The sequence below is a fragment of the Pseudophryne corroboree genome, chromosome 1 (assembly GCF_028390025.1).
Source record: "Pseudophryne corroboree isolate aPseCor3 chromosome 1, aPseCor3.hap2, whole genome shotgun sequence".
NCBI classification, from domain to species: domain Eukaryota; kingdom Metazoa; phylum Chordata; class Amphibia; order Anura; family Myobatrachidae; genus Pseudophryne; species Pseudophryne corroboree.
In genome coordinates, this window is record NC_086444.1 from 132,364,135 (window position 1) to 132,389,945 (window position 25,811).

General features: G+C 44.3%; 1 protein-coding gene across 7 annotated transcripts in view; it reads left to right on the forward strand.

Moving 5' to 3' along the window:
- Positions 1–25,811, forward strand: part of IPO11 (importin 11) — a 1,123,558-nt gene that overhangs the window by 601,438 nt on the left and 496,309 nt on the right. For all 7 annotated transcript variants that reach the window (XM_063963049.1, XM_063963036.1, XM_063963028.1 and 4 more), the window contains exon 23: positions 8,940–9,019. In XM_063963049.1, the coding sequence (XP_063819119.1) occupies positions 8,940–9,019 (80 nt within the window). The remainder of the gene's footprint in view (positions 1–8,939; positions 9,020–25,811) is intronic.

Consider the following 25,811-nt stretch of genomic DNA (forward strand, 5'->3'; position numbering starts at 1 on the left):
ACTTCCTAGCATTTGCTATGTGATCGCACCTTGATTGGCCTGCGATTGCATTGCAGCTCTGATGCATGTGCAGTGTGTATGAAGCACATGCGGTCATCTGATAATCGTCCAATTTGCGATTTTACAAAATTGCAACTGAAGCTGAATAAGGCCCTAAGTCAGCTTCCTTTTACACTAATTCCCACCACCCCCATCACCTCCATTTTTTCCTTGTCCCTCTAGTATGTTAGCTCTTGCGAGTAGATGCCATTAGCCTAAAGCAGCCTGTTGCTACTGCAGTGCATCTGGAAAGTATTCACAGCGCATCACTTTTTCCACATTTTTTTTATGTTACAGCCTTATTCCAAAATGGAATAAATTAATTTTCCACTGAAAATTCTACACAAAATACCCCATAATGACAACGTGAAAATATTTTTTGGAGATTTTTGCAAATTTATTAAGAAATGAAAAAAAACTAAGAAATCACATGTACATAAGTATTCACAGCCTTTGCTCAATATTTGATGATGCTCCTTTGGCATCAGTTACAGCCTCAAGTCTTTTTGAATATGATGCCACAAGCTTGGCACACCTATCTTTGGGCCATTTCGCCGATTCCTCTTTGCAGCACCTCTCAAGCTCCATCAGGTTGTATGGGAAGCGTCGGTGCACAGCCATTTTCTGATCTCTCCAGAGATGTTCAAGCAGATTCATGGCTGGGCCACTCAAGGACATTCACAGAGTTATCCTGAAGCCACTCATTTGATATCTTGGCTGTGTGCTTATGGTCGTTGTCCTGCTGAAAGGTGAATTGTCGCCTCGGTCTGAAGTCAAGAGCGCTCTGGAGCAGGTTTTCATCCAGGATGTCTCTGTACATTGCTGCATTCATCTTTCCCTCTATCCTAACTAGTTTCCCAGTTCCTGCCGCTGAAAAACATCCCCACAGCATGATGCTGCCACCACCATGCCTCACTGTAGGGATGGTATTGACCTGGTGATGAGCGGTGCCTGGTTTCCTCCAAACATGATGCCTGGCATTCATGCCAAAAAGTTCAATCTTTGTCTCATCAGACCACAGAATTTTGTTTCTCATGGTCTGAGAGTCCTTCAGGTGCATTTTGGCAAACTCCAGGCGGGCTGCCATGTGCTTTTTACTAAGAAGTGGCTTCCGTCAGGCCACTGTACCATACAGGCCTGATTGGTAGATTGCTGCAGAGATGGTTGTCCTTCTGGAAGGTTCTCTCTCCACAGAGGAATGTTGTAGCTCTGACACAGTGACCATCGGGTTCTTGGTCACCTCCACGACTAGGGCCCTTCTCCCCTGATCGCTCAGTTTAGACAGCCAGCCAGCTCTAGGAAGAGTCCTGGTGGTTCTGAACTTCTTCCATTTACAGATAACGGAGGCCACTGTGCTCATTGGGCCATCAAAGCAGCAGATATTTTTCTGTACCCTTCCCCAGATTTGTGCCTCGAGACAATCCTGTCTCGGAGGTCTACAGACAATTCCTTTTGACTTCATGCTTGGTTTTGCTCAGACATGCACTGTCAAGTGTGGGACCTTATATAGACAGGTGTGTGCCTTTCCAAATCATGTCCAATCAACTGAATTTACCACAGGTGGACCCAGTTAAGCTGTAGGAACATCTCAAGGATGATCAGTGGAAACAGGATGCACCTGAGCTCAATTTTGAGCTTCATGGCAAAGGCTGTGAATACTTATGTATATGTGATTTCTTAGTTTTTTATTTTTAATAAATTTGGAAAAATCTCCCCAAAACTTTTTTTCACGTCATTGTGGGGTATTGTGTGAAGAATTTTGAGGGGGAAAAATGAATTTATTCCATTTTGGAATAAGGCTGTAACATAACAAAATGTGGAAAAAGTGAAGTGCTGTGAATACTTTCCAGATGCACTATTTATCAGAAATGTTAACATAGAGTAATCCTACAATTCCCTCCCCAACTGCACGTATGTGCCATCTGAAAGTAAATAATAATAATAATTTTATTTATATAGCGCTCATTCTCCAATAGGACTCAAGGCGCTTAACATACATAGCATAATATAGTACAGAAAATAATGAAGTACATTTTCATAAAATACAGACACATGAAGATACTAAAAGGGACACTATGGAAATGCTTGAGTAAACAGGAAAGTCTTGAGTCTACTTTTGAAGGATTCTATAGTTGGGGCCTCTCGCACTGTGTGAGGAAGTGAGTTCCATAGAGTCGGAGCCACATGACTAAAAGCTCGACACCCAGATGAATTACGGTAGATTCTAGGTACTGCTAAAAGTCCTTCATCTACAGATCGCAGTAATCTAGTGGGGCAGTATGGGGTCAGAAGCTGTTTCAGGTACCTTGGGCCCTGGTCATGTAATGCTTTGAAACTCAGTAAGCCAATCTTGAAGATGATTCGCCATCTTACAGGCAGCCAGTGAAGGGAGTAGAGGATGGGTGTTACGTGGCTAGAACGTGGCTGGTTGGTTGGTTAACAGCCTGGCAGCTGTGTTTTGCACCAGCTGTAAGCGTTGCAATTCTTTTGCTGGGAGACCAAGGTAGAGGGCATTACAGTAGTCTAATCGAGATGATACAAATGCATGCATGACTTTTGGCATATCATCTGAGGGAATTAAGTGCTTGATTCTGGCTATGTTCCTCAGGTGAAAGAATGAGGATTTGATTGTGGCTGATATCTGATGTTTAAGTGTCAAGCCACCATCCAGGACAACGCCAAGATTCTGCACACGATCACTGGTCTGTAATTCTGAATCCCTGAGTGTAATTCCAGTTGGTTGGCTATGCTGCAGTCTTGTCCTTTGATGTTGCGGTCGTATCATAAGGACCTCTGTTTTATACGGGTTCAGTCGCAGCCAACTGGCGCTCATCCACTCCTGTAGCTCAGCTAGACAGCCATTTAGGGTTGCTATTGGGTTATCAGTGCCTGGAGCAAAGAACAAGTACAGTTGTGTATCATCTGCATAGCAGTGGTAGACCAGGCCATGGCGCCTGATTATTTCGTCCAATGGGAGCATGTATACTGCAACTTACTTCGGATACACACCCCGAAAATGGCCATGATCTTACTACGTTTTTCCAACCACTCCCCACAATCGCCATGTAATCTCCCACAAGTGGACACTTCCTAGCATTTGCTATGTGATCGCACCTTGATTGGCCTGCGATTGCATTGCAGCTCTGATGCATGTGCAGTGTGTATGAAGCACATGCAGTCATCTGATAATCGTCCAATTTGCGATTTTACAAAATTGCAACTGAAGCTGAATAAGGCCCTAAGTCAGCTTCCTTTTACACTAATTCCCACCACCCCCATCACCTCCATTTTTTCCTTGTCCCTCTAGTATGTTAGCTCTTGCGAGTAGATGCCATTAGCCTAAAGCAGCCTGTTGCTACTGCAGTGCATCTGGAAAGTATTCACAGCGCATCACTTTTTCCACATTTTTTTTTATGTTACAGCCTTATTCCAAAATGGAATAAATTAATTTTCCACTGAAAATTCTACACAAAATACCCCATAATGACAACGTGAAAATATTTTTTGGAGATTTTTGCAAATTTATTAAGAAATGAAAAAAAACTAAGAAATCACATGTACATAAGTATTCACAGCCTTTGCTCAATATTTGATGATGCTCCTTTGGCATCAGTTACAGCCTCAAGTCTTTTTGAATATGATGCCACAAGCTTGGCACACCTATCTTTGGGCCATTTCGCCGATTCCTCTTTGCAGCACCTCTCAAGCTCCATCAGGTTGTATGGGAAGCGTCGGTGCACAGCCATTTTCTGATCTCTCCAGAGATGTTCAAGCGGATTCATGGCTGGGCCACTCAAGGACATTCACAGAGTTATCCTGAAGCCACTCATTTGATATCTTGGCTGTGTGCTTATGGTCGTTGTCCTGCTGAAAGGTGAATTGTCGCCTCGGTCTGAAGTCAAGAGCGCTCTGGAGCAGGTTTTCATCCAGGATGTCTCTGTACATTGCTGCATTCATCTTTCCCTCTATCCTAACTAGTCTCCCAGTTCCTGCCGCTGAAAAACATCCCCACAGCATGATGCTGCCACCACCATGCCTCACTGTAGGGATGGTATTGACCTGGTGATGAGCGGTGCCTGGTTTCCTCCAAACATGATGCCTGGCATTCATGCCAAAAAGTTAAATCTTTGTCTCATCAGACCACAGAATTTTGTTTCTCATGGTCTGAGAGTCCTTCAGGTGCATTTTGGCAAACTCCAGGCGGGCTGCCATGTGCTTTTTACTAAGAAGTGGCTTCCGTCAGGCCACTGTAACATACAGGCCTGATTGGTAGATTGCTGCAGAGATGGTTGTCCTTCTGGAAGGTTCTCTCTCCACAGAGGAATGTTGTAGCTCTGACACAGTGACCATCGGGTTCTTGGTCACCTCCACGACTAGGGCCCTTCTCCCCTGATCGCTCAGTTTAGACAGCCAGCCAGCTCTAGGAAGAGTCCTGGTGGTTCTGAACTTCTTCCATTTACAGATAACGGAGGCCACTGTGCTCATTGGGCCATCAAAGCAGCAGATATTTTTCTGTACCCTTCCCCAGATTTGTGCCTCGAGACAATCCTGTCTCGGAGGTCTACAGACAATTCCTTTTGACTTCATGCTTGGTTTTGCTCAGACATGCACTGTCAAGTGTGGGACCTTATATAGACAGGTGTGTGCCTTTCCAAATCATGTCCAATCAACTGAATTTACCACAGGTGGACCCAGTTAAGCTGTAGGAACATCTCAAGGATGATCAGTGGAAACAGGATGCACCTGAGCTCAATTTTGAGCTTCATGGCAAAGGCTGTGAATACTTATGTATATGTGATTTCTTAGTTTTTTATTTTTAATAAATTTGGAAAAATCTCCCCAAAACTTTTTTTCACGTCATTGTGGGGTATTGTGTGAAGAATTTTGAGGGGAAAAAATTAATTTATTCTATTTTGGAATAAGGCTGTAACATAACAAAATGTGGAAAAAGTGAAGTGCTGTGAATACTTTCCAGATGCACTATTTATCAGAAATGTTAACATAGAGTAATCCTACAATTCCCTCCCCAACTGCACGTATGTGCCATCTGAAAGTAAATAATAATAATAATTTTATTTATATAGCGCTCTTTCTCCAATAGGACTCAAGGCGCTTAACAGATACATAGTATAATATAGTACAGAAAATAATGAAGTACATTTTCATAAAATACAGACACATGAAGATACTAAAAGGGACACTATGGAAATGCTTGAGTAAACAGGATAGTCTTGAGTCTACTTTTGAAGGATTCTATAGTTGGGGCCTCTCGCACTGTGTGAGGAAGTGAGTACCATAGAGTCGGAGCCACATGACTAAAAGCTCGACACCCAGATGAATTACGGTAGATTCTAGGTACCGCTAAAAGTCCTTCATCTACAGATCGCAGTTATCTAGTGGGCAGTATAAGGTCAGAAGCTGTTTCAGGTACCTTGGGCCCTGGTCATGTAATGCTTTGAAACTCAGTAAGCCAATCTTGAAGATGATTCGCCATCTTACAGGCAGCCAGTGAAGGGAGTAGAGGATGGGTGTTACGTGGCTAGAACGGGGCTGGTTGGTTAACAGCCTGGCAGCTGTGTTTTGCACCAGCTGCAAGCGTTGCAATTCAATAACCTTTCCTAGGAAAGGAAGGTTTGATACCGGTCTGTAGTTGGTCATGCAGTCGGGATCTTAGTTAGGTTTCTTAAGAAGCGGTCTAACAATTGCTTCCTTTAGGGGTCCAGGAAAAATGCCTGTCTGCAAAGAGCATTGAACAATTTTTGCAAAGACAGGACCAATTATATCCATACAACCTATTAGAAGCTTGGTTGAAGCTGGGTCCAGATCACAGGTGGTGGGACGCAAAATCCGAACAATTTCAGCGGTTTCCTTTACATCCACTGGGTCAAAGCTTGTCCATGAAGGCAGGTAGCTTATATTGGCAGGCTTTGTAGTTTGGCACTCCTTTGATGGCACTGTGGAGATTCCAGCCCGTATGGTGGATATTTTATCTGCAATTTGCAAACTCGTTGCATCTTGCCTGGGAGAGGGTCTCATCAGTCTGCAGGCATGCTGGCTTGCAAAGCATCTCCACTGTGCGGAAAAGTTGAGCTGGTCTATTGTTTGCTGCTGTGATCTCATTTGACAGGAACTGTGATTTCTTACGAGTGATTGTCGATTGATATTCTTCATTATGCTTTATTAGTTTTATTTTGTCATCCACTAGGTTAGTCTTCCTCCATCGTCTTTCCAGTCTACGCCCCCTTTTCTTGAGCTCACTAACACTGTTGTCGAACCATGGAGCTTGACGTTGTGGTTTACGAGGTCTTATACGCACAGGGGCGATAATATCAATTGCAGCCATAACATCCCTATTATAATAACGGACTAGGGAACAGGGATCTTCACAGGCACCCAGTATAGCAGAGAGATCCAGATTTGCTGCAAGAGCCTGGGGAGTCATACCCCTCCTTGGACGATACCTGGTCAACTCCACGGGCAGAGATCTTATTTGAGGGGTTCCAACTGAGAACCAAAGGGAGTAGTGGTCTGACCAGATGACTGGGTTTATTTTTAGGTCAGTGACTTCTAATCCAATCTGAAAGACAAGATCGAGAGTGTGACCACTTTTATGTGTGGCAGAGGGAATGACCTGTGTGAAGCCCAGACCATTCATTGTGCACAGGAGGTCTTGGCCAAGGCGTGAGAGCACATCATCCACCCATGCATTGAAATCCCAGAGGATGAGCCATCTTTGATGTTCCAGAACCAGGCCAGCAACAGTGTCTGCAATTTCTTGTAGAAATATCTTTCCATATCCAGGAGGCCGGTAAATGAGAAGTACTCTGAAACCTAATCCTGTCGAACTCCGGGTAGCAATGCACTCGAATGAGCGAGTAATTTCAGTAGTGTGGACCCTAAGTTTAAGTTCTTTTTTGAAGCAGATAGCCACCCCGCCACCCCTGCGGTCCAGTCTTGGGTTGTGGATGACAGAGTAGTAAAGCCTGTGCAACGGCTGCAGGAGAACCAGGAAGCAGTGTTATAGGGTAAGCTATCAATGTGCTTTCAGCTCCTCGCTGTGACAGCCCTGTCATGTGACATATTTTTTTCTTCTTTTTTTGCAGCCAAGAAGTGCATTGTATCACGTGGAATAGGTGTTGCTAGGACATGTCTGGGTGTGGTTTAGACAAACAGAGTTGTGTTCTATTTTACAACACAAATACATACTGTTTGTGCAGGGTCTGTATAATATCATCCTAGAAAGGACCCATCTACTGAATGTTCCATCGTGAATGCCCTCTGTGTGAATGCGCACTGTGCATGCTGACAAAGTGAGCACATAAGAATACAGAAGAAAATTTCTGTATAGGCAAATGTTCCCCATGCAGACCAGCACGTAAACGTATGTTCTCCCTCTAGGAGGTGTATCTGTTGCACCTAGTATGGGACAGGTGCATATACACAATGACAATGGTAGTAAGCCAGGCGCATATGCTGCCGTAGCATTGGCGTACAGATCACAAGACGTTTACAGCTCTACACAAGTGTGGAATTGTACTGTGGGGTTTTTTCATACACAATTTTTTTTAGCTGTGAATATTGGCATATATAGAATTGATGCACATCCTGTACTCCTCTAATTACCTATCCAGTGCTCCGTGTCGGCCAGCGCTGGAGACAGGAATCACCTGGAGAATGGCTTGGCACGTGTCTGTAGAGAAGTTCCCAGAAACATAGAGTGGGCGCTATTTATCCAGAGACCTGCGTACGTGTAAAAGTCTCTGGCACAAAGTCAGAGTCTGCTGCGCCGCCAGAGGGTAGGGGGCCCACACGGAGCATGCACATGGGCCTCTCATCCCTTAAACTGACCCTGGCTATGTACGGCCGCTTTACTGCCACTCTTTGCATTGCCCCCCATAGTTGGGAATTTAAGATCTAAAATTTGCTCTTATTCAATGAATAAATAGTAAATGGAAATAAAGAGTTTTGTGGGAAAAAAAATACAATATTTAGAATATTTGTAAAAAAAATTCAGAACTTTGTAAACCTGTGCCTCACATGCTCCAATGTGGGAAGGAGAACTTGTCTTGTGACAGCAGTAATTTTTAAGGTCATACTTATGTTTTGCAGTTTCTACAGTGCAGTCTCTGCTTAGTCTGAATGTAAGTTTGCAGTTTAATAATGATTTGCTCTCACTAAATTCAGACAAACTTCAAGTCACAATTTGTGAGTTTTACAGCTTTGACCTGCAGTAGCGGTGGGACTGTCAATCATGGCGCAGGTCACAGCATGAAGGGAGCTTGTAGCTTGTCTATCTGCCTGGCTGCAGCTGTTTCCTTTGGCGACCAGGGGGAAACCTGTCCAATGATGAACATTACAGCTAGTAATATTGTGCAGTAAGAGACGGTGGAGCCGATTCTGAGCCGCATGCAATTGGGCAGTAGTTGTGGGCAACCGTAGAAGCCAGACTTACTATCTTATGCTAATGTGGAGGTTTGTGTGTCTGCAAGCATAGAGACGTGCTGCCTATTGATCTTCCACTAACTGCCGCATCTGCCTTCTAGAACGTGCATCTGCAAGGTGCAAGAGATCCTCCCCTTTCTTGTGTGCGCAGCTGGCAGTGGCACATAGCTTTTCATACACTCCCTCAAGTCAGGGAGTTGCAGCCCTAAAAAATGCCCAATTTCACGGAAAGACAGATCCATCTGTGTTGCGTCTGAAAATTGTGCAAATTTACATCTGCACATGCACTGTGTGCAAAAACACACCATATGCGCCCGTGATCAGTCAGCTCCTTGCCAGGACACAGACAAGTAATAGTCATCCGATAGAGTAGGTTCGACATGTCACTAATGCTTCATAACTGTAATAAAAGCAATATTCCTAAATCTGATTTCTGAAACTTTGCTTTGTTGTTGCAGAACTAAATTCAGAAAACCTCCGCATCTGCTTCAAGATTATCAACGCGTACATCTTCTCCGCTTCCCCGGAGTTTCTACAGGTATGCCAGGTGCAGGTTTCAGGTTATGCTATTTTGCCTATCCGTAACGGTAACTGTTTCATTAAACCTTCATACTGTTGTTAAAAGAAGTCGTGCACAATAAGGAACCTGATGCACATAAAAATGACACTTGAATCTCACAGAACAATATAGAGGCCACAGGTGAACATTGTAAACATGGTTTCCTTATAGTTTTGAAATTATTTGCCAACCGCATAGCACTTCTAGCTGTTTTACAATGATTGATGACTGGTTATCTCTTGCCATTTGACATTTATACAATGCAGTATGTGCCAGAAGGGGCACAATAGACTGGAGAATTATTATTTAGGATATTGCTTGTGAATTCAAATGGATTCTCAAGTATCCGTGTCTCCACACCCAGCATGAGCTCTGCCGAGTGAATCCGTATTTAATACCGTCATTCATTTTTATACTAGTTTGCACTTTGCTTTGTACTCTTAAGTATAAAATAGATGACAAGTAATATATGAGAATTCCGGAATGTCAAAGCAGTGAATGCAATAAAGTGACTCGGATACAGATGGGTTTCCAGCATAATCCAGCCGACATTTAGACTTATGCATGAACTGTTTTCATGTGTACGGCTTCAGTATTTTCCAGAATGTTACTACATACGGTGCACATTACGTTGGAATACACTAATAGGTGATGATATTAAGCACATAATTAATAAAACATATGTTCTGCTTGACAATAACTCAAAGCTTGGTCTTTTTTGGGGGTTTCGCATTAATTAACCACTTATCTGACAATTTTTCCCTTCAACATCTTTCATATTATTGTTTGTTTGTTTTTGTTTTTTTACTGTAGTTTCAAAAGTTTTTTTTTTTTAAATAAACATTATATTATGCACATCTGCAGTACAGATCTCCTCGTCTAAAAAATGATACACAGTGGGGCGGCACAGTCACATGTGGTCTGATCATGCCAGTTGAGTAGTGGCCACAGGAGCAATTCAATTGTTGCTCCATTCGGGCACAAATAGCTGCGGGTGCACACATTTATGCATGCAGCATCCTGAGGTGGCAAGCAGAAATGTACGAAACGTCTGCTGTTGGGCAAAAAAACTTTACGTGCCGTGCCCGTTAGTTTAGACGGGTACAGCTGCTTTGTGGCTAAAGCCGGTGCTATTGGGCTCGACAAGTGTGATCACTTAATGGGTGCCTGCAGCAATAGCGCCCTAGTAGAGCAACAATTGAATTGCTCTATCAGACACCCCTTAAAACAATGATATTGCCTCCTTGTGAGTTAATACATTGAAGATCACAATTATTATTTTGGAATCCGCATTCTTTACTGGCGGGCGGCATGCCGGCTGTCTATGGGGTATATGCAGTTGCGGTGGAATTCCAGCCCGAATTCGACCGTTTTTGGATTCGACACCATTCAACAGTCGAAAACCTCCCGCCGGGACCCGAATTCAACATATTCAATAAATAACGGATTCGACAGTCCCGCTGTCGAAACACGGACCAATTGACGAATAGTGGGCAGCCTAGATTCGACTTCATGGACGGCACAAAAGTGTTCAAAAAATCCTGAAAAAAAATGCGTTGGGTTCCCCCTCCTAAGCATAACCAGCCTCGGGCTCTTTGAGCCGGTCCTGGTTGTAAAAATACGGGTAAAAAATGACAGGGGTTCCCCCGTATTTTAATAACCAGCACCGGGCTATGCGTCCGGTCCTGGTGCCAAAAATACGGGGGACAAAAGACGTAGTGGTCCCCCGTATTTTTCACACCAGCACCGGGCTCCACTAGCCGGAGAGATAATGCCACAGCCGGGGAACACTTTTATATTGGTCCCTGCGGCCGTGGCATTAAATCCCCAACTAGTCACCCCTGGCCGGGGTACCCTGGAGGAGTGGGGACCCCTTAAATCAAGGGGTCTCCCCCCTCCAGCCACCCAAGGGCCAGAGGTGAAGCCCGAGGCTGTCCCCCCCCCCATCCAAGGGCGGCGGATGGGGGGCTGATAGCCAGAGTGTAAAATGAAAGAATATTGGGGGTAATTCTGAGTTGATCGCAACAGCAAGTTTGTTTAGCAATTGGGCAAAACCATGTGCACTGCAGGGGGGGCTGATATAACATTTGCAGAAAGAGTTATATTTGGGTGGGTTATTTTGTTTCTGTGCAGGGTAAATACTGGCTGCTTTATGTTTACACTGCAATTTAGATTTCAGTTTGAACACACCCCACCCAAATCTAACTCTCTCTGCACATGTTATATCTGCCCCTCCTGCAGTGCACATGGGTGGTCATTCCGAATTGTTCGCTCTGTATTTTTCTTCGCATCGCAGCGATTTTCCGCTAATTGCGCATGCGCAATGTTCGCACTGCGACTGCGCCAAGTAAATTTGCTATGCAGTTAGGTTTTTTACTCACGGCATTACAAGGTTTTTTCTTCGTTCTGGTGATCGTAATGTGATTGACAGGAAGTGGGTGTTTCTGGGCGGAAACTGGCCATTTTATGGGTGTTTGTGAAAAAACGCTGCCGTTTCTGGGAAAAACGCGGGAGTGTCTGAAGAAACGGGGGAGTGTCTGGGCGAACGCTGGGAGTGTTTGTGACGTCAAACCAGGAACAAAACTGACTGAACTGATCGCAGTAGCCGAGTAAGTCTGGAGCTACTCAGAAACTGCTAAGAAGTGTCTATTCGCAATTCTGCTAATCTTTCGTTCGCAATTTTACTATGCTAAGATTCACTCCCAGTAGGCGGCGGCTTAGCGTGTGCAAAGCTGCTAAAAGCAGCTTGCGAGCGAACAACTCGGAATGACCACCATGGTTTTGCCCAACTGCTAACTAATTTGCTGCTGCGATCAACTCAGAATTAGGCCCATTGTTTTTTGTAGCAGAACTACAAGTCCCAGCAAGCCTCCCCCGCAAGCTGGTACTTGGAGAACCACAAGTACCAGCATGCGGGGGGGAAACGGGCCCGCTGGTACCTGTAGTTCTACTACAAAAAAAATACCCAAATAAAAACAGTACACACACACCGTGACAGTACAACTTTATTACATACATGCACACCAACATACACACATACTTACCTATGTTGACACGAAGAGTCGGTCCCCTTCTCCACGTAGAATCCACGGGGTACCTGTAAATAAAATTATACTCACAACAATCCAGTGTAGATCGGTCCTCTTCTTTGTTTGTAATTCACGTACTTGGCAAAATAAAAACACGAAAAACACGGACCGATCTACACTGGATTGTTGTGAGTATAATTTTATTTACAGGTACCCCGTGGATTCTACGTGGAGAAGGGGACCGACTCTTCGTGTCAACATAGGTAAGTATATGTGTATGTTGGTGTGCATGTACAGTATGTAATAAAGTTGTACTGTCACGGTGTGTGTGTTCTGTTTTTATTTGGGTATTTTTTGTAGTAGAACTACAGGTACCAGCAGGCCCGTTTCCCCCCCGCATGCTTGTACTTGTGGTTCTCCAAGTACCAGCTTGCGGGGGAGGCTTGCTGAGACTTGTAGTTCTGCTACAAAAAAATATTCTTTCATTTTACACTCTGACTATCAGCTCCCCATCCGCCGCCCTTGGATGGGGGGGACAGCCTCGGGCTTCACCCCTGGCCCTTGGGTGGCTGGAGGGCGGGGACCCCTTTATTTAAGGGGTCCCCACTCCTCCAGGGTACCCCGGCCAAGGGTGACTAGTTGGGGATTTAATGCCACGGCCGCAGGGACCAATATAAAAGTGTTCCCCGGCTGTGGCATTATCTCTCTGGCTAGTGGAGCCCGGTGCTGGTGTGAAAAATACGGGGACCCCTACGTCTTTTGTCCCCCGTATTTTTGGCACCAGGACCGGACGCAGAGCCCGGTGCTAGTTGTTATAATACGAGGGAACCCCTGTAATTTTCCCCCCCGTATTTTTACAACCACGACCGGCTCAAAGAGCCTGAGGCTGGTTATGCTTAGGAGGGGGAACCCCACGCAATTTTTTTTCAGGATTTTTAACCATTTCACACCCCTTCCAACTGAAAAACATGCACTGATCTCTCCATATTATTGTAGTTAGTAAAAAAAAAAAAATATTATTTAAAAAAAACGATTAAATAATACTTGTGGCTCCTAAATAGACAAACCAAGTAGATAATCACTTTAAATATAAATAGATATGCTATTAGCAATAAAAAAAAGCACCAAAAAATACATGTTTTTGAACATTTTTATTAGATCACAACAGAAAAATGAGGCGGAATGAAATTGCCGAAATGACTGACGAAAAGCACTGTTGTCGAACCGACATTCTTCAATTGAATATACTTTTATCGAAAAGCCGCATTTTAACATTGCAGACATGTCGAATTGAAAAAATGTCGAATTGCCAAAAGTCGAAAATGAAACGGCAGGTTTTTTGTCGAAAAGTACTGTATTGCATTGTCGAATCAAATTCGACAGGTTTTTTGTGTCGAAAATGACCCGATTTTCAGCAATTCGACCGCAATTGCATATACCCCTATATCCCGACAGCGGCATCCCACCCGTGGCAAGCGTATAGAGTGCACTTGTGGGGTTGCTGTGCTTGCCACGCTGCGGGCTGGATGGCTCGCTGCGCTTGCCACGAGATCTATTCCCACTCCATGGGTGTCGTGGACACCCACATGTGGGAATAGTCCTGTTTTGCCGGGATTCCTGTATCTGTATCCTGACCGCTGGGTTCCTGACAGCCGGCAAATTGAACGGATCCCATTATTATATTATTAGAATTATTAGAATTTATACAGCACTATGAATTATGCCACATTGTTTGGGGACAAATGTATTATTTACATCAGCCTCTGCTCCATTGAAGACTACAGCCTAAAGGGGATATTTATTATCAAAACTTGGTGAGATATAAAGTGGAAAGAGATAAAGTGCCGACCAATCAGCTTCTAACTGACATATTACAGGCTGTGTGGAAAATGTAATTCACTGATTGGTTGGTACTTTCACTCTCCACTGTACTGTATCTCTGTCCAAGCTTTGATAAAGATACCTCTAAATTTCTTAACACACAAGCATACACATACACACTGGGGTACGTATTTGGGGGGTAATTCCAAGTTGATCGCAACAGGATTTTTGTTGGCAGTTGGGCAAAACCATGTGCACTGCAGGGGAGGCAGATATAACATGTGCAGAGAGAGTTAGATTTGGGTGGGTTATTTTGTTTCTGTGCAGGGTAAATACTGGCTGCTTTATTTTACACTGCAAATTAGAATGCAGATTGAACACACCCCACCCAAATCTGACTCTCTCTGCACATGTTAAATCTGCCTCCCCTGCAGTGCACATGGTTTTGCCCAACTGCTAACAAAAATCCTGCTGCGATCAACTTGGAATTACCCCCTTGGTCATGAGCCAATTACTCTCTCAGTTACGTTTTTGGACTGTGGGAGACCAGAGAACCCCAGCACTGTGAGTCAAGAGTGCTATCCACTGTGCTATGGTTCTGCTCATATTTTCTAGTTAGCTAAAGTGGAGGTCCTAAATCCAGGATGCCAATGTTCATTAGACACTCGCCCCAGCACCTCATCAACTATCTATTCCACTACCAGAAGCGGTAAGAAGACTTACAATGTCCTCACTGTGTCACCTCTTTGGTCTCGTGCACTGATTGGACAGCTGCAGGTGCGTATTAGGGCCCTCATTCCGAGTCGTTCGCTCGGTAAATTTCTTCGCATCGCAGTGATTTTCCGCTTAGTGCGCATGCGCAATATCCGCACTGCGACTGCGCCAAGTAATTTTGCTATGAAGATAGTATTTTTACTCACGGCTTTTTCTTCGCTCCGGCGATCGTAGTGTGATTGACAGGAAATGGTTGTTACTGGGCGGAAACAGGCCGTTTTAAGGGCGTGTGGGAAAAAACGCTACCGTTTCCGGAAAAAATGCGGGAGTGGCTGGAGAAACGGGGGAGTGTCTGGGCGAACGCTGGGTGTGTTTGTGACGTCAAACCAAGAACGACAAGCACTGAATTGATCGCAGATGCCGAGTAAGTCAGAAGCTACTCTGAAACTGCTAAGAAGTTTGTAATCGCAATATTGCGAATACATCGTTCGCAATTTTAAGAAGCTAAGATTCACTCCCAGTAGGCGGCGGCTTAGCGTGTGCAATACTGCTAAAATCGCCTTGCGAGCGAACAACTCGGAATGACCTCCTAGGCACAATGATGTTCAGGGAGATAACATGCCAGGGTGGATATGTTCTTCTTTATATCCTGTTACACACAGGTGCTGCATTGCTGCCTGATGCAATGTACTATGCGAGTCTATTATGTTTCCTTTTCTGGCAAGTGTTGCGTTTGTCATTAATAATATTAATAGCTGTTCACAGACTGAATAATGTGTGTATAAACCTCTAATCCTCATCATAAGATCTGTTCGCCTCATAATCATCTGGTCATAAGAGAAAATGTTTAATCTAGCCATATATCCTACCATTATACTATTGATCATTTATAAATATATAACAAGAATATTATAATGCATGAATATTTTTTACTAACATTAGTTTCTCTTACGTCCTAGAGGATGCTGGAGATTCCGTAAGGACCATGGGGTATAGACGGGCTCCGCAGGAGACTTGGGCACTATAAAGAACTTTAGATGGGTGTGCACTGGCTCCTCCCTCTATGCCCCTCCTCCAGACCTCAGTTAGATCCTGTGCCCAGAGGAGACTGGGTGCACTACAGGGGAGCTCTCCTGAGTTTCTCTGAAAAAGACTTTTGTTAGGTTTTTTATTTTCAGGGAGCACTGCTGGCAACAGGCTCCCTGCATCGTGGGACTGAGGGGAGAGAAGCAGACCTACTTAAATGATAGGCTCTGCTTCTTAGGCTACTGGACACCATTAGCTCCTGAGGGTCGGAACGCAGGTCTCACCCTCGCCGTTCTCCCGGAGCCGCGCCGCCATCCTCCTCACAGAGCCGGAAGATAGAAGCCGGGTGAGTATAAGAAGAAAGAAGACTTCAAAGACTTCAGATCTTCTCTGAGGTAACGCGCAGCCATTGCTCCCACACACAACACACACAGCGGGCACTGAAGGGTGCAGGGCGCAGGGGGGGCGCCCTGGGCAGCAATAATAAACCTCTTGGGACAGGCTGACATATATGTATACTGCGGAGGCAGTATATTAAATAAACCCCCGCCAGTATTGAAAATTTTGAGCTGGACCGAAGCCCGCCGGTGAGGGGGCGGAGCTTGATCCTCCAGCGCTAACCAGCGCCATTTTCTCCACAGCACACTGCAGAGAAGCTGGCTCCCCGGACTCTCCCCTGCTGAACACGGTGACAGGGGGCAAAATAGAGGGGGGGGGGCATTTAATTGGCGCAGTGAGTGTGTGTGTATATATATATTTATATATATATATATATATATATATATAATTATATAAAAGCGCTGTTGTTTCTGTGAATTTTGTTTCCAGTATCAGGTGGCGCTGGTTGTGTGCTGGTATACTCTCTCTCTGTCTCTCCAAAGGACCTTATTGGAGAACTGTCTCCATATAGATATATACCTGAGTGTGTGGGGGTGTCGGTACGTGTGTGTCGGCATGTCTGAAGCGGAAGGCTCATCTAAGGAGGAGGTGGAGCAGATGATTGTGGTGTCTCCGTCTGCAACGCCGACACCTGATTGGTTGGATATGTTGAATGTTTTAAATGCAAATGTGTCCTTATTACTTTAGAGATTGGACAAAGCAGAGTCCAGGGATAGAACAGGGAGTCAATCCATGGCTTTGACTGTGTCACAGGGCCCTTCAGGGTTTCAGAAACGTCCCCTGTCCCAAGTAGCAGACACTGATACCGACACGGATTCTGACTCCAGTGTCGACTACGATGATGCGAGGTTACACCCAAGGGTGGCCAAAAGTATTCATTATATGATTATTGCAGTAAAGGATGTCTTACATATCACAGATGACCCCTTGTCCCTGACAAGAGGGTACACATGTTTATGGGAAAGAAACCTGAGGTAACCTTTAACCCATCTCATGAGCTGACCGCGTTATTTGAAAAGGCTTGGGAAACTCCAGACAAGAAACTGCAGATTCCCAAGAGAATTCTGATGGCGTATCCTTTCCCTGCGCAGGACAGGTTGCGGTGGGAATCCTCACCCAGGGTGGACAAGGCGTTAACGCGCTTGTCCAAAAAAGTGGCGCTGCCGTCTCCAGACACAGCAGCCCTCAAGGATCCTGCTGATCACAGACAGGAAACTACCTTAAAATCAATTTATACACATACGGGTGCCTTGCTCAGACCGGCAATAGCGTCGGCTTGGGTTTGTAGCGCTGTAGCAGCTTGGACGGATACTTTGTCAGCTGACATTGATACCCTGGATAGGGATACCATTTTATTGACCTTAGGTCACATTAAAGACGCAGTCTTGTATATGAGAGACGCTCAGAGAGACATTGGTCTGCTAGGTTCGAGAGCCAACGCCATGGCGATTTCTGCTAGGCGAGCCCTGTGGACCCACCAATGGACGGGTGATGCCGACTCAAAGAGGCATATGGAAGTTTTGCCTTACAAAGGTGAGCATTTATTTGGGGAAGGTCTCGCGGACCTGGTTTCCACAGCTACCGCTGGTAAATCTACTTTTTTACCTTATGTTTCCCCACAGCAAAAGAAAACGCTGCAGTATCAGATGCAGTCCTTTCGGTCGCATAAGTCCAGAAGAGGTCGGGGCTCTTCCTTCCTCGCCAGAGGTAAGGGTAGAGGGAAAAGAATGCCTGCTACGGCTAATTCCCAGGAGCAGAAGTCCTCCCCGGCTTCTACTAAATCCACCGCATGACGCTGGGGCTCCACTGAGGGAGTCCGCGCCGGTGGGGGCACGTCTTCGACTTTTCAGCCAAGTCTGGGTTCAGTCAGATGTGGATCCTTGGGCGATGGAAATTGTATCCCAAGGATACAAGCTGAAATTCGAAGACGTGCCTCCTCGCTGGTTTTTCAAATCGGCCTTACCAGCTTCTTCCCCAGAAAAGGGGATAGTTTTAGCTGCAATTCAAAAACTGTGTCAACAACAAGTGGTTGTCGAGGTTCCCCTAGTTCAACAGGGGAAGTGGTACTATTCAACCCTATTTGTGGTCCCGAAACCGGATGGCTCGGTCAGACCCATTCTAAATTTAAAATCCCTAAAACTGTACTTGAAAAAGTTCAAATTCAAGATGGAATCGCTCCCGGCAGTTATCTCCAGCCTGGAAGGGGGGGATTTTATGGTGTCACTAGACATAAAGGATGCATACCTTCATGTCCCCATATATCCCCCTCATCAGGCGTACCTGAGATTCGCTGTACAGGACTGTCATTACCAGTTTCAGACGTTGCCGTTTGGGCTTTCAACGGCCCCGAGGATTTCACCAAGGTAATGGCGGAAATGATGGTGCTCCTGCGCCGGCAGGGAGTCACAATTATCCCGTACTTGGACGATCTCCTTATAAAAGCGAGATCGAGAGACCAATTGCTGAAAAGCGTGTCGCTCTCCCTGAGAGTGCTGCAGCAACATGGCTGGATTCTAAATCTACCAAAGTCACATTTGGCTCCAACGACTCGGCTATCTTTCTTAGGCATGATTCTGGACACGGAACAAAAGAGGGTTTTTCTCCCAATGGAAAAAGCCCAGGAACTCCAGAACATGGTCAGAGACCTGTTAAAACTGAAAAGAGTGTCAGTCCATCAATGCACTCGAGTACTGGGGAAAATGGTGGCGACCTACGAGGCCATCCCCTTCGGCAGGTTTCATGCGAGGACGTTTCAGTGGGACCTTCTGGACAAGTGGTCCGGGTCCCATCTTCAAATTCATCAGAAAATAAGCCTGTCCCCCAGGGCCATGGTGTCTCTCCTGTGGTGGCTGCAGAGTGCTCACCTTCTAGAAAGTCGTAGGTTCGGCATTCAAGACTGGGTTCTGGTGACCACGAACGCGAGCCTTCGAGGATGGGGAGCAGTCACACAAGGAAGAAACTTTCAGGGGATTTGGTCAAGCCAGGAGGCTTGTCTACACATCAACGTACTGTAATTGAGGGCCATATACAACGACCTACGTCAAGCGGAGAATCTTCTTCGCGACCTACCGGTTCTGATTCAATCAGACAACGTCACAGCCGTGGCTCATGTAAACCGCCAAGGCGGAACAAGGAGCAGAGTGGCAATGGCGGAAGCAACCAGGATTCTGCGCTGGGCGGAAAATCACATAAGCGCTTTGGCAGCAGTATTCATTCCGGGAGTGGACAACTGGGAAGCAGACTTCCTCAGCAGACACGATCTCCATCCAGGAGAGTGGGGACTTCATCAAGAAGTTTTTGCAGAGATAACAAGTCATTGGGGACTTCCTCAAATAGACATGATGGTGTCACACCTCAACAAGAAGCTTCAGAGGTATTGTGCCAGGTCAAGGGACCCTCAGGCAGTAGCGGTGGACGCCCTGGTGACACTGTGGGTGTTTCAGTCGGTCTATGTGTTCCCTTTTCTTCCACTCATCTAAAAGATATTGAGAATCATAAGACGAAAAAGAGTGCAGACAATACTCATTGTTCCAGATTGGCCTCGAAGGGCCTGGTATTCAGATCTTCAGGAAATGCTCACAGAAGATCCGTGGCCTCTTCCTCTCAGAGAGGACCTGTTGCAACAGGGGCCCTGCGTGTTCCAAGACTTACCGCGGTTACGTTTGACGGCATGGCGGTTGAACACCGAATCCTAGCTGGGAAAGGCATTCCGGAAGAAGTCATCCCTACTCTGATAAAGGCTAGGAAGGAGGTGACGACGAAACATTATCACCGTATCTGGAGAAAGTATGTATCTTGGTGTGAATCCAAGAATGCTCCTACGGAAGATTTCCATCTGGGCCGTTTTCTCCACTTTCTACAGACAGGAGTGGATATGGGCCTAAAATTAGGCTCCATTAGGGTACAGATTTCGTCCCTATCAATTTTCTTTCAGAAGTAATTGGCTTCTCTCCCAGAAGTCCAGACTTTTGTAAAGGGAGTGCTGCACATACAGCCTCCTTTTGTGCCTCCAGTGGCACCATGGAATCTTAACGTGGTGTTACAGTTCCTAAAATCTCACTGGTTTGAACCTCTTCAAACGGTTGAATTAAAATTTCTCACTTGGAAGGTGGTCATGTTGTCGGCCTTGGCATCTGCAAGGCGGGTGTCCGAATTGGCGGCTTTGTCTCACAAGAGCCCCTATCTGATTTTCCATGTGGATTGAGCAGAATTGAGGACTCATCCTCAATTTTTGCCTAAGGTGGTTTCATCGTTTCATATGAACCAACCTATTGTGGAACCTGTGGCTACAAATGACTTGGAGGATTCCAAGTCCCTTGATGTAGTCAGGGCCTTAAAAATTTATGTAGCCAGGACGGCTCAGGTTAGGAAAACAGAGGCACTGTTTGTCCTGTATGCAGCCAACAAGGTTGGCACTCCTGCTTCTAAGCAGACTATTGCTCGCTGGATCTGTAACACGATTCAGCAGGCTCATTCTACGACTGGATTGCCGTTATCAAATTCAGTAAAGGCCCATTCCACTAGGAAGGTGGGCTCTTCTTGGGCGGCTGCCCGAGGCGTCTCGGCATTACAGCTTTGCCGAGCAGCGACTTGGTCGGGTTCAAACACTTTTGCAAAGTTCTACAAGTTTGATACCCTGGCTGATGAGGACCTCATGTTTTCTCAATAGGTGCTGCAGAGTCATCCGCACTCTCCCGCCCGGTCTGGAGCTTTGGTATAATCCCCATGGTCCCTACGGTGTCCCCAGCATCCTCTAGGACGCAAGAGAAAATAAGATTTTAAACCTACCGGTAAATCTTTTTCTCCTAGTCCGTTGAGGATGCTGGGCGCCCGTCCCAGTGCGGACATATTTCTGCAAGGCTTGTATATAGTTTTTGCTTACATAAGGGTTGTGTTACAGTTGAGATCAGTCTTTGGCTGATGCTGTTTTGTTCATACTGTTAACTGGTTGCGTATATTCCAGGTTATACGGTGTGGATTGTGTGGGCTGGTATGAATCTTGCCCTTAGATTAACAAAAATCCTTTCCTCGTACTGTCCGTCTCCTCTGGGCACAGTTCTCTAACTGAGGTCTGGAGGAGGGGCATAGAGGGTGGAGCCAGTGCACACCCATCTAAAGTTCTTTATAGTGCCCATGTCTCCTGCGGAGCCCGTCTATACCCCATGGTCTTTACGGAGTCCCCAGCATCCTCTACGGACTAGGAGAAAAAGATTTACCGGTAGGTTTAAAATCTTATTTTTTTATATCACAATACTTATTTGCACTACAACTATTTGCTTTATTGAATACTCTGCAGCCGAAATGAACTACTAGTTCAGTTACCTCTACTTTATTTTGTACTATTTGTTGTTTTTTTCCCCCATTATTATATAGCCTAACATGTATTGCTACCTTAATAAGAATTCTTCATGGTGTATGCATTTATATTTCCTAAACAAAAGGGATCTGTATTGAGTACTGTGAGTGATGGAATACCAGGTAAATTCCAGGCAACATTGAAATTGGTACTTCGGACTGATTCCTGCGTCAGTGAATTCATGTGTTTCCAAGGATTTTCTTAGTTTTTAGGAATGTTGGGAATGATCACCGCTCATTTCTACAGCGTGCAAGAGAATCCACAAGTTTCTGCAAATAGTGTGACGTGTTTACCATGTTATCTGTACGGCAGTAATTTCTTTTGGCGGCAAAACTCTGCGGAGAAAATAATGTTGAAAATGATGCTGCAAACAGTAATATTTGTGAAACTGAGCAACACCTTAGAGCCTCATAAATAGTAATGCTTTTACAGTGTGTTCTCAGAGCCCATTAAGTTCTTTGGTAGTCCAAAAAATGATGGAAGCTAATGGTTCTGTATTTATTTATTTACTAACAGTTTCTTATATAGCGCAGCAAATTCCGTTGCGCTTTACAGTTCTGTATCATCGTGTTATTATTACGTCACTTTAGAAGTCTACAGCATACAGAAACATTAACCCACTGTACAATACAATGAACTTCTGTGATAAGTACATACTGTTGATGGACAAAAATATAAATACGTGGGTTAAAGGGAGATAGCACGTATAGTGAAAGCAGCAGCTTCCATACCGGGTTGGCTGTAGCAGTATTTTAGCAAATACTGTACTACCCCAATGTGGTCAGGCTCATGATACTGGACCAACTTGGTTGTCTATAATTAATGCTGCAAAAGGAGACCTCAGTGTCTTTACGTGAAGAATAAATACCCAACTGCATTTGGTGGAATTGTCAAACAAGCAACTGCAGATAATTGACTGCAAATTTCATCCCATTGGAATGAGCTGTTTCAATAATAACCAATAAGAACGCCATGGAGTAGGATATAAATTATATAATAGGTAGACTTCTCATTACATCTAGCAATGCAGGTTTTGCAACTAGCATGGAAGGAGGTGAAATTATCACCATATTCATTTGGCTGTACATGATGGCTAACCCAAGAGCCTTACAGGGCTTGTTTGTCATAATGAATAGTTCTGGTGGTTTTGTATTGATGAAGGGCTGTTTACTGATTTGTTTCAGTTCCAGCCATTCCTTTAGAAGACCAGGTCATCATTGCTACCCACTATTTCATGCTTCCGAGTGATGATGTTGCAACACTTTTCTCCTAATGGTGGTATGGATCGGGTGAAGAACTGTTTTGTACCTGTTTGGCATTTGTAAATGAGAAATAGGTATGCCATATCTGAACAAAATGGGGATCTATTCGTGAAGCAGTGAAAAGGGTGGAAGAGTGAGCCAGTGGAGAAGTTGCCCATGGCAACCAATCAGCATTGAAGTAACATTTATAATTTGCATAATATACAGCTGTACAGAGAAGCTGATTTGTTGCCATGGACAACCAATCAGTGGCTCACTTCTCCACTCTGTTCACTGCTTCATGAATAGACCGTCAAGAGTCTCTATTATATTGGAACTGTGTTAGTTATCATAGTCCTGTCCAATAATTCAAATCATCACAATATTCGTAAGTATACAGATTACTACAATGAATGTGTGGGCAGTAAAGCTATCTGTTGTTCCCCCTGCTGAGCAGAAAAGGAAACACATTTCCCATAGATTCTTTGTATTTTGTGCCTATGTAAAAAAAAATATATATATACGTTTTTTTTTAATAAAAACCACGCAAAGAACTCACAAACAATCACAGAAAGGCTGTAAAATCACAAAGTGCTACAGCTTGTTGTTTTTTATTTATTTACTTATAGATCCAGAAGTTTCACATTTTAACAATAAATGTAGCTTGTCCCTGGATATGCACCGAGATTAACTTGTTCAAGACAAAGCCTGGGACAATGCCTGAGACAGAGCTATCCACCAGAACAGATGAATAACTTTGTTGTGGCAGACAGTTGCTTAGAGAAAATGTACTAAATGAGAATGTTGTCAATGCTTTAATTACCTACTTTTTATTTACTGTGTATGAGCTCTGGTTTTGATTATTAAGTATCAGATATATGAGACCTACAGATGGAAGCCTCGCTCATTTAGCTTTCTCTGCTGAGCCTAGGTGCACCAAGGTTTATTAGCATAAGGCTTTCATCTATTGTTCTCAGGTGCAATACAATACAGAGAGAACAATACAGCAGGGGATTAAGTCATTACAGCAGGGGACAGCAAATATTTCCTGTAAACGCAGGATTTCTGTCTTCTCAGCAGCGCATCCCTCACTCAGGAAACGCTAAGATTCTAACATTTATGTAAATGATCTTCAGAAGCAGCCTGGCACGGAGAGCTTTTTTTCTCCATCTGCTGTCCCACAGGGTCACTTTCTGGGACATGGGGCTAAGCGAACTCTAACCTCTTTTCACTTGACCAAATTATTAAAAAAAGGCATTATTATACATATATATATATATATATATATATATATATATATATATATGAGAATCAAAAAATAGTCAATTCGCTGCTTCCCCTTTATCCACAGACAGGTAAATATTAAATGAGTCTTTTTGGTAGTCTGTTTGTTTTCGCACCCGGTTTCCACAGGAAAACTTGTGGATGGCAGCTCCGTCCCTCAAGAGGCCACTAGGCAATAGTGGAAAAAATCTAGAAAAGAGAAGTGAAGAACAAGCGCCTAATGGTGCAGTAATTTTGGACTTTGATCTCTGTCACGACAACATTCATATATAGATATTAAGCGTACCACATGAATAGATATGGCAAGCACATCAAAAAGCTGTTGTCTTCTGTCTATTGTTCACAGCCAGGAGGTCGGAACACTTGAAAGGTGACGGCACGTCACGGGGGGTTTTTTATCCTCCAAAGCTCGGATAGAATCAGCTCACAGCTCAGAGATACTACAAGTAAACATAAAATGCGCCTCTCATAGTGCAATATTGTTGCTGCAGTGCAAGATCGTAAATCACTTTTATAAGTAATGAATGTACCAAAAGGTGGAAGTATAACAGCACATCACGGACGGTCTTTATCCACCAGTACTCAGCATGCGGTTGGGTCACAGCAAGCTCACTTGTCCTCACAACATCAATAAATAAATGATGGGGGTTTAGTTAGTGAATTGGCCAATGCACGGAAGCCTGCATTGGCCGTTTAAACGTAGTGGGCATATTTGCAGTTATATTATATGTGATACAGTTGCCAGGTTTTAATTTTTAAGGCTTTGTGGTAGTGTAGGACCTGCATGAAGGTGGGGTACCTTGGCGAGCGGTATGCAGGCTTCCGTGCATTGGCCAATTCACTAACTAAACCCCCATCATTTATTTATTGATGTTGTGAGGACAAGTGAGCTTGCTGTGACCCAACCGCATGCTGAGTACTGGTGGATAAAGACCGTCCGTGACGTGCTGTTATACTTCCACCTTTTGGTACATTCATTACTTATAAAAGTGATTTACGATCTTGCACTGCAGCAACAATATTGCACTATGAGAGGCGCATTTTATGTTTACTTGTAGTATCTCTGAGCTGTGAGCTGATTCTATCCGAGCTTTGGAGGATAAAAAAACCCCCGTGACGTGCCGTCACCTTTCAAGTGTTCCGACCTCCTGGCTGTGAACAATAGACGGAAGACAACAGCTTTTTGATGTGCTTGCCATATCTATTCATCTGGTACACTTAATATCTATATCTGAATGTTGTCGTGACAGAGATCAAAGTCCAAAATTACTGCACCATTAGGTGCTTGTTCTTCAGTTCTCTTTTCTATATATATATATATATATATATATATATATATATATATATACAGTAACACTTTTTCCCAATAGGACACAAAGCACTTAGCAGAATAAAGCCACAGGCTACAAAACCAGCATATCAAACTAAATATAATACATAAAAGAGAGCTAAGCAATGGTTATTATGAAAGTAGGTATGCATTAATGAAATACTTGAGCAAACAGGGTATCTTGGAATATTTTAGAACACTTGTGGGGATGAGGCCTCTGGGACTGTGCGAGGCAGCAGGTTACAAACAGTAGGAGCAGCATAGATGAAAGCTTGGGCCCCAAATAAAGTATGAGATGTTTTGACACTGTCATCCCTCATCTACAGATTGAAGTGAGCAAGTGGGCTATAAAGTAGGATAGAAAAAGCCCTGCAACAAAGGAAGTGACCCACAGAAGTATCCTCCTGAGCACATCCTCTGTGATCTGCCAGGGAGAAACAGTTTAAACCAGCTTATGTCATCCATTCCATAGATGTTCTTTCATACTATAAGAATGCTGTTGTCCTCAGTGTCAAATGTTGCAGATATGGAAGGTTAAACAATTAATCAATCACCATTGCAGTTGCTACCA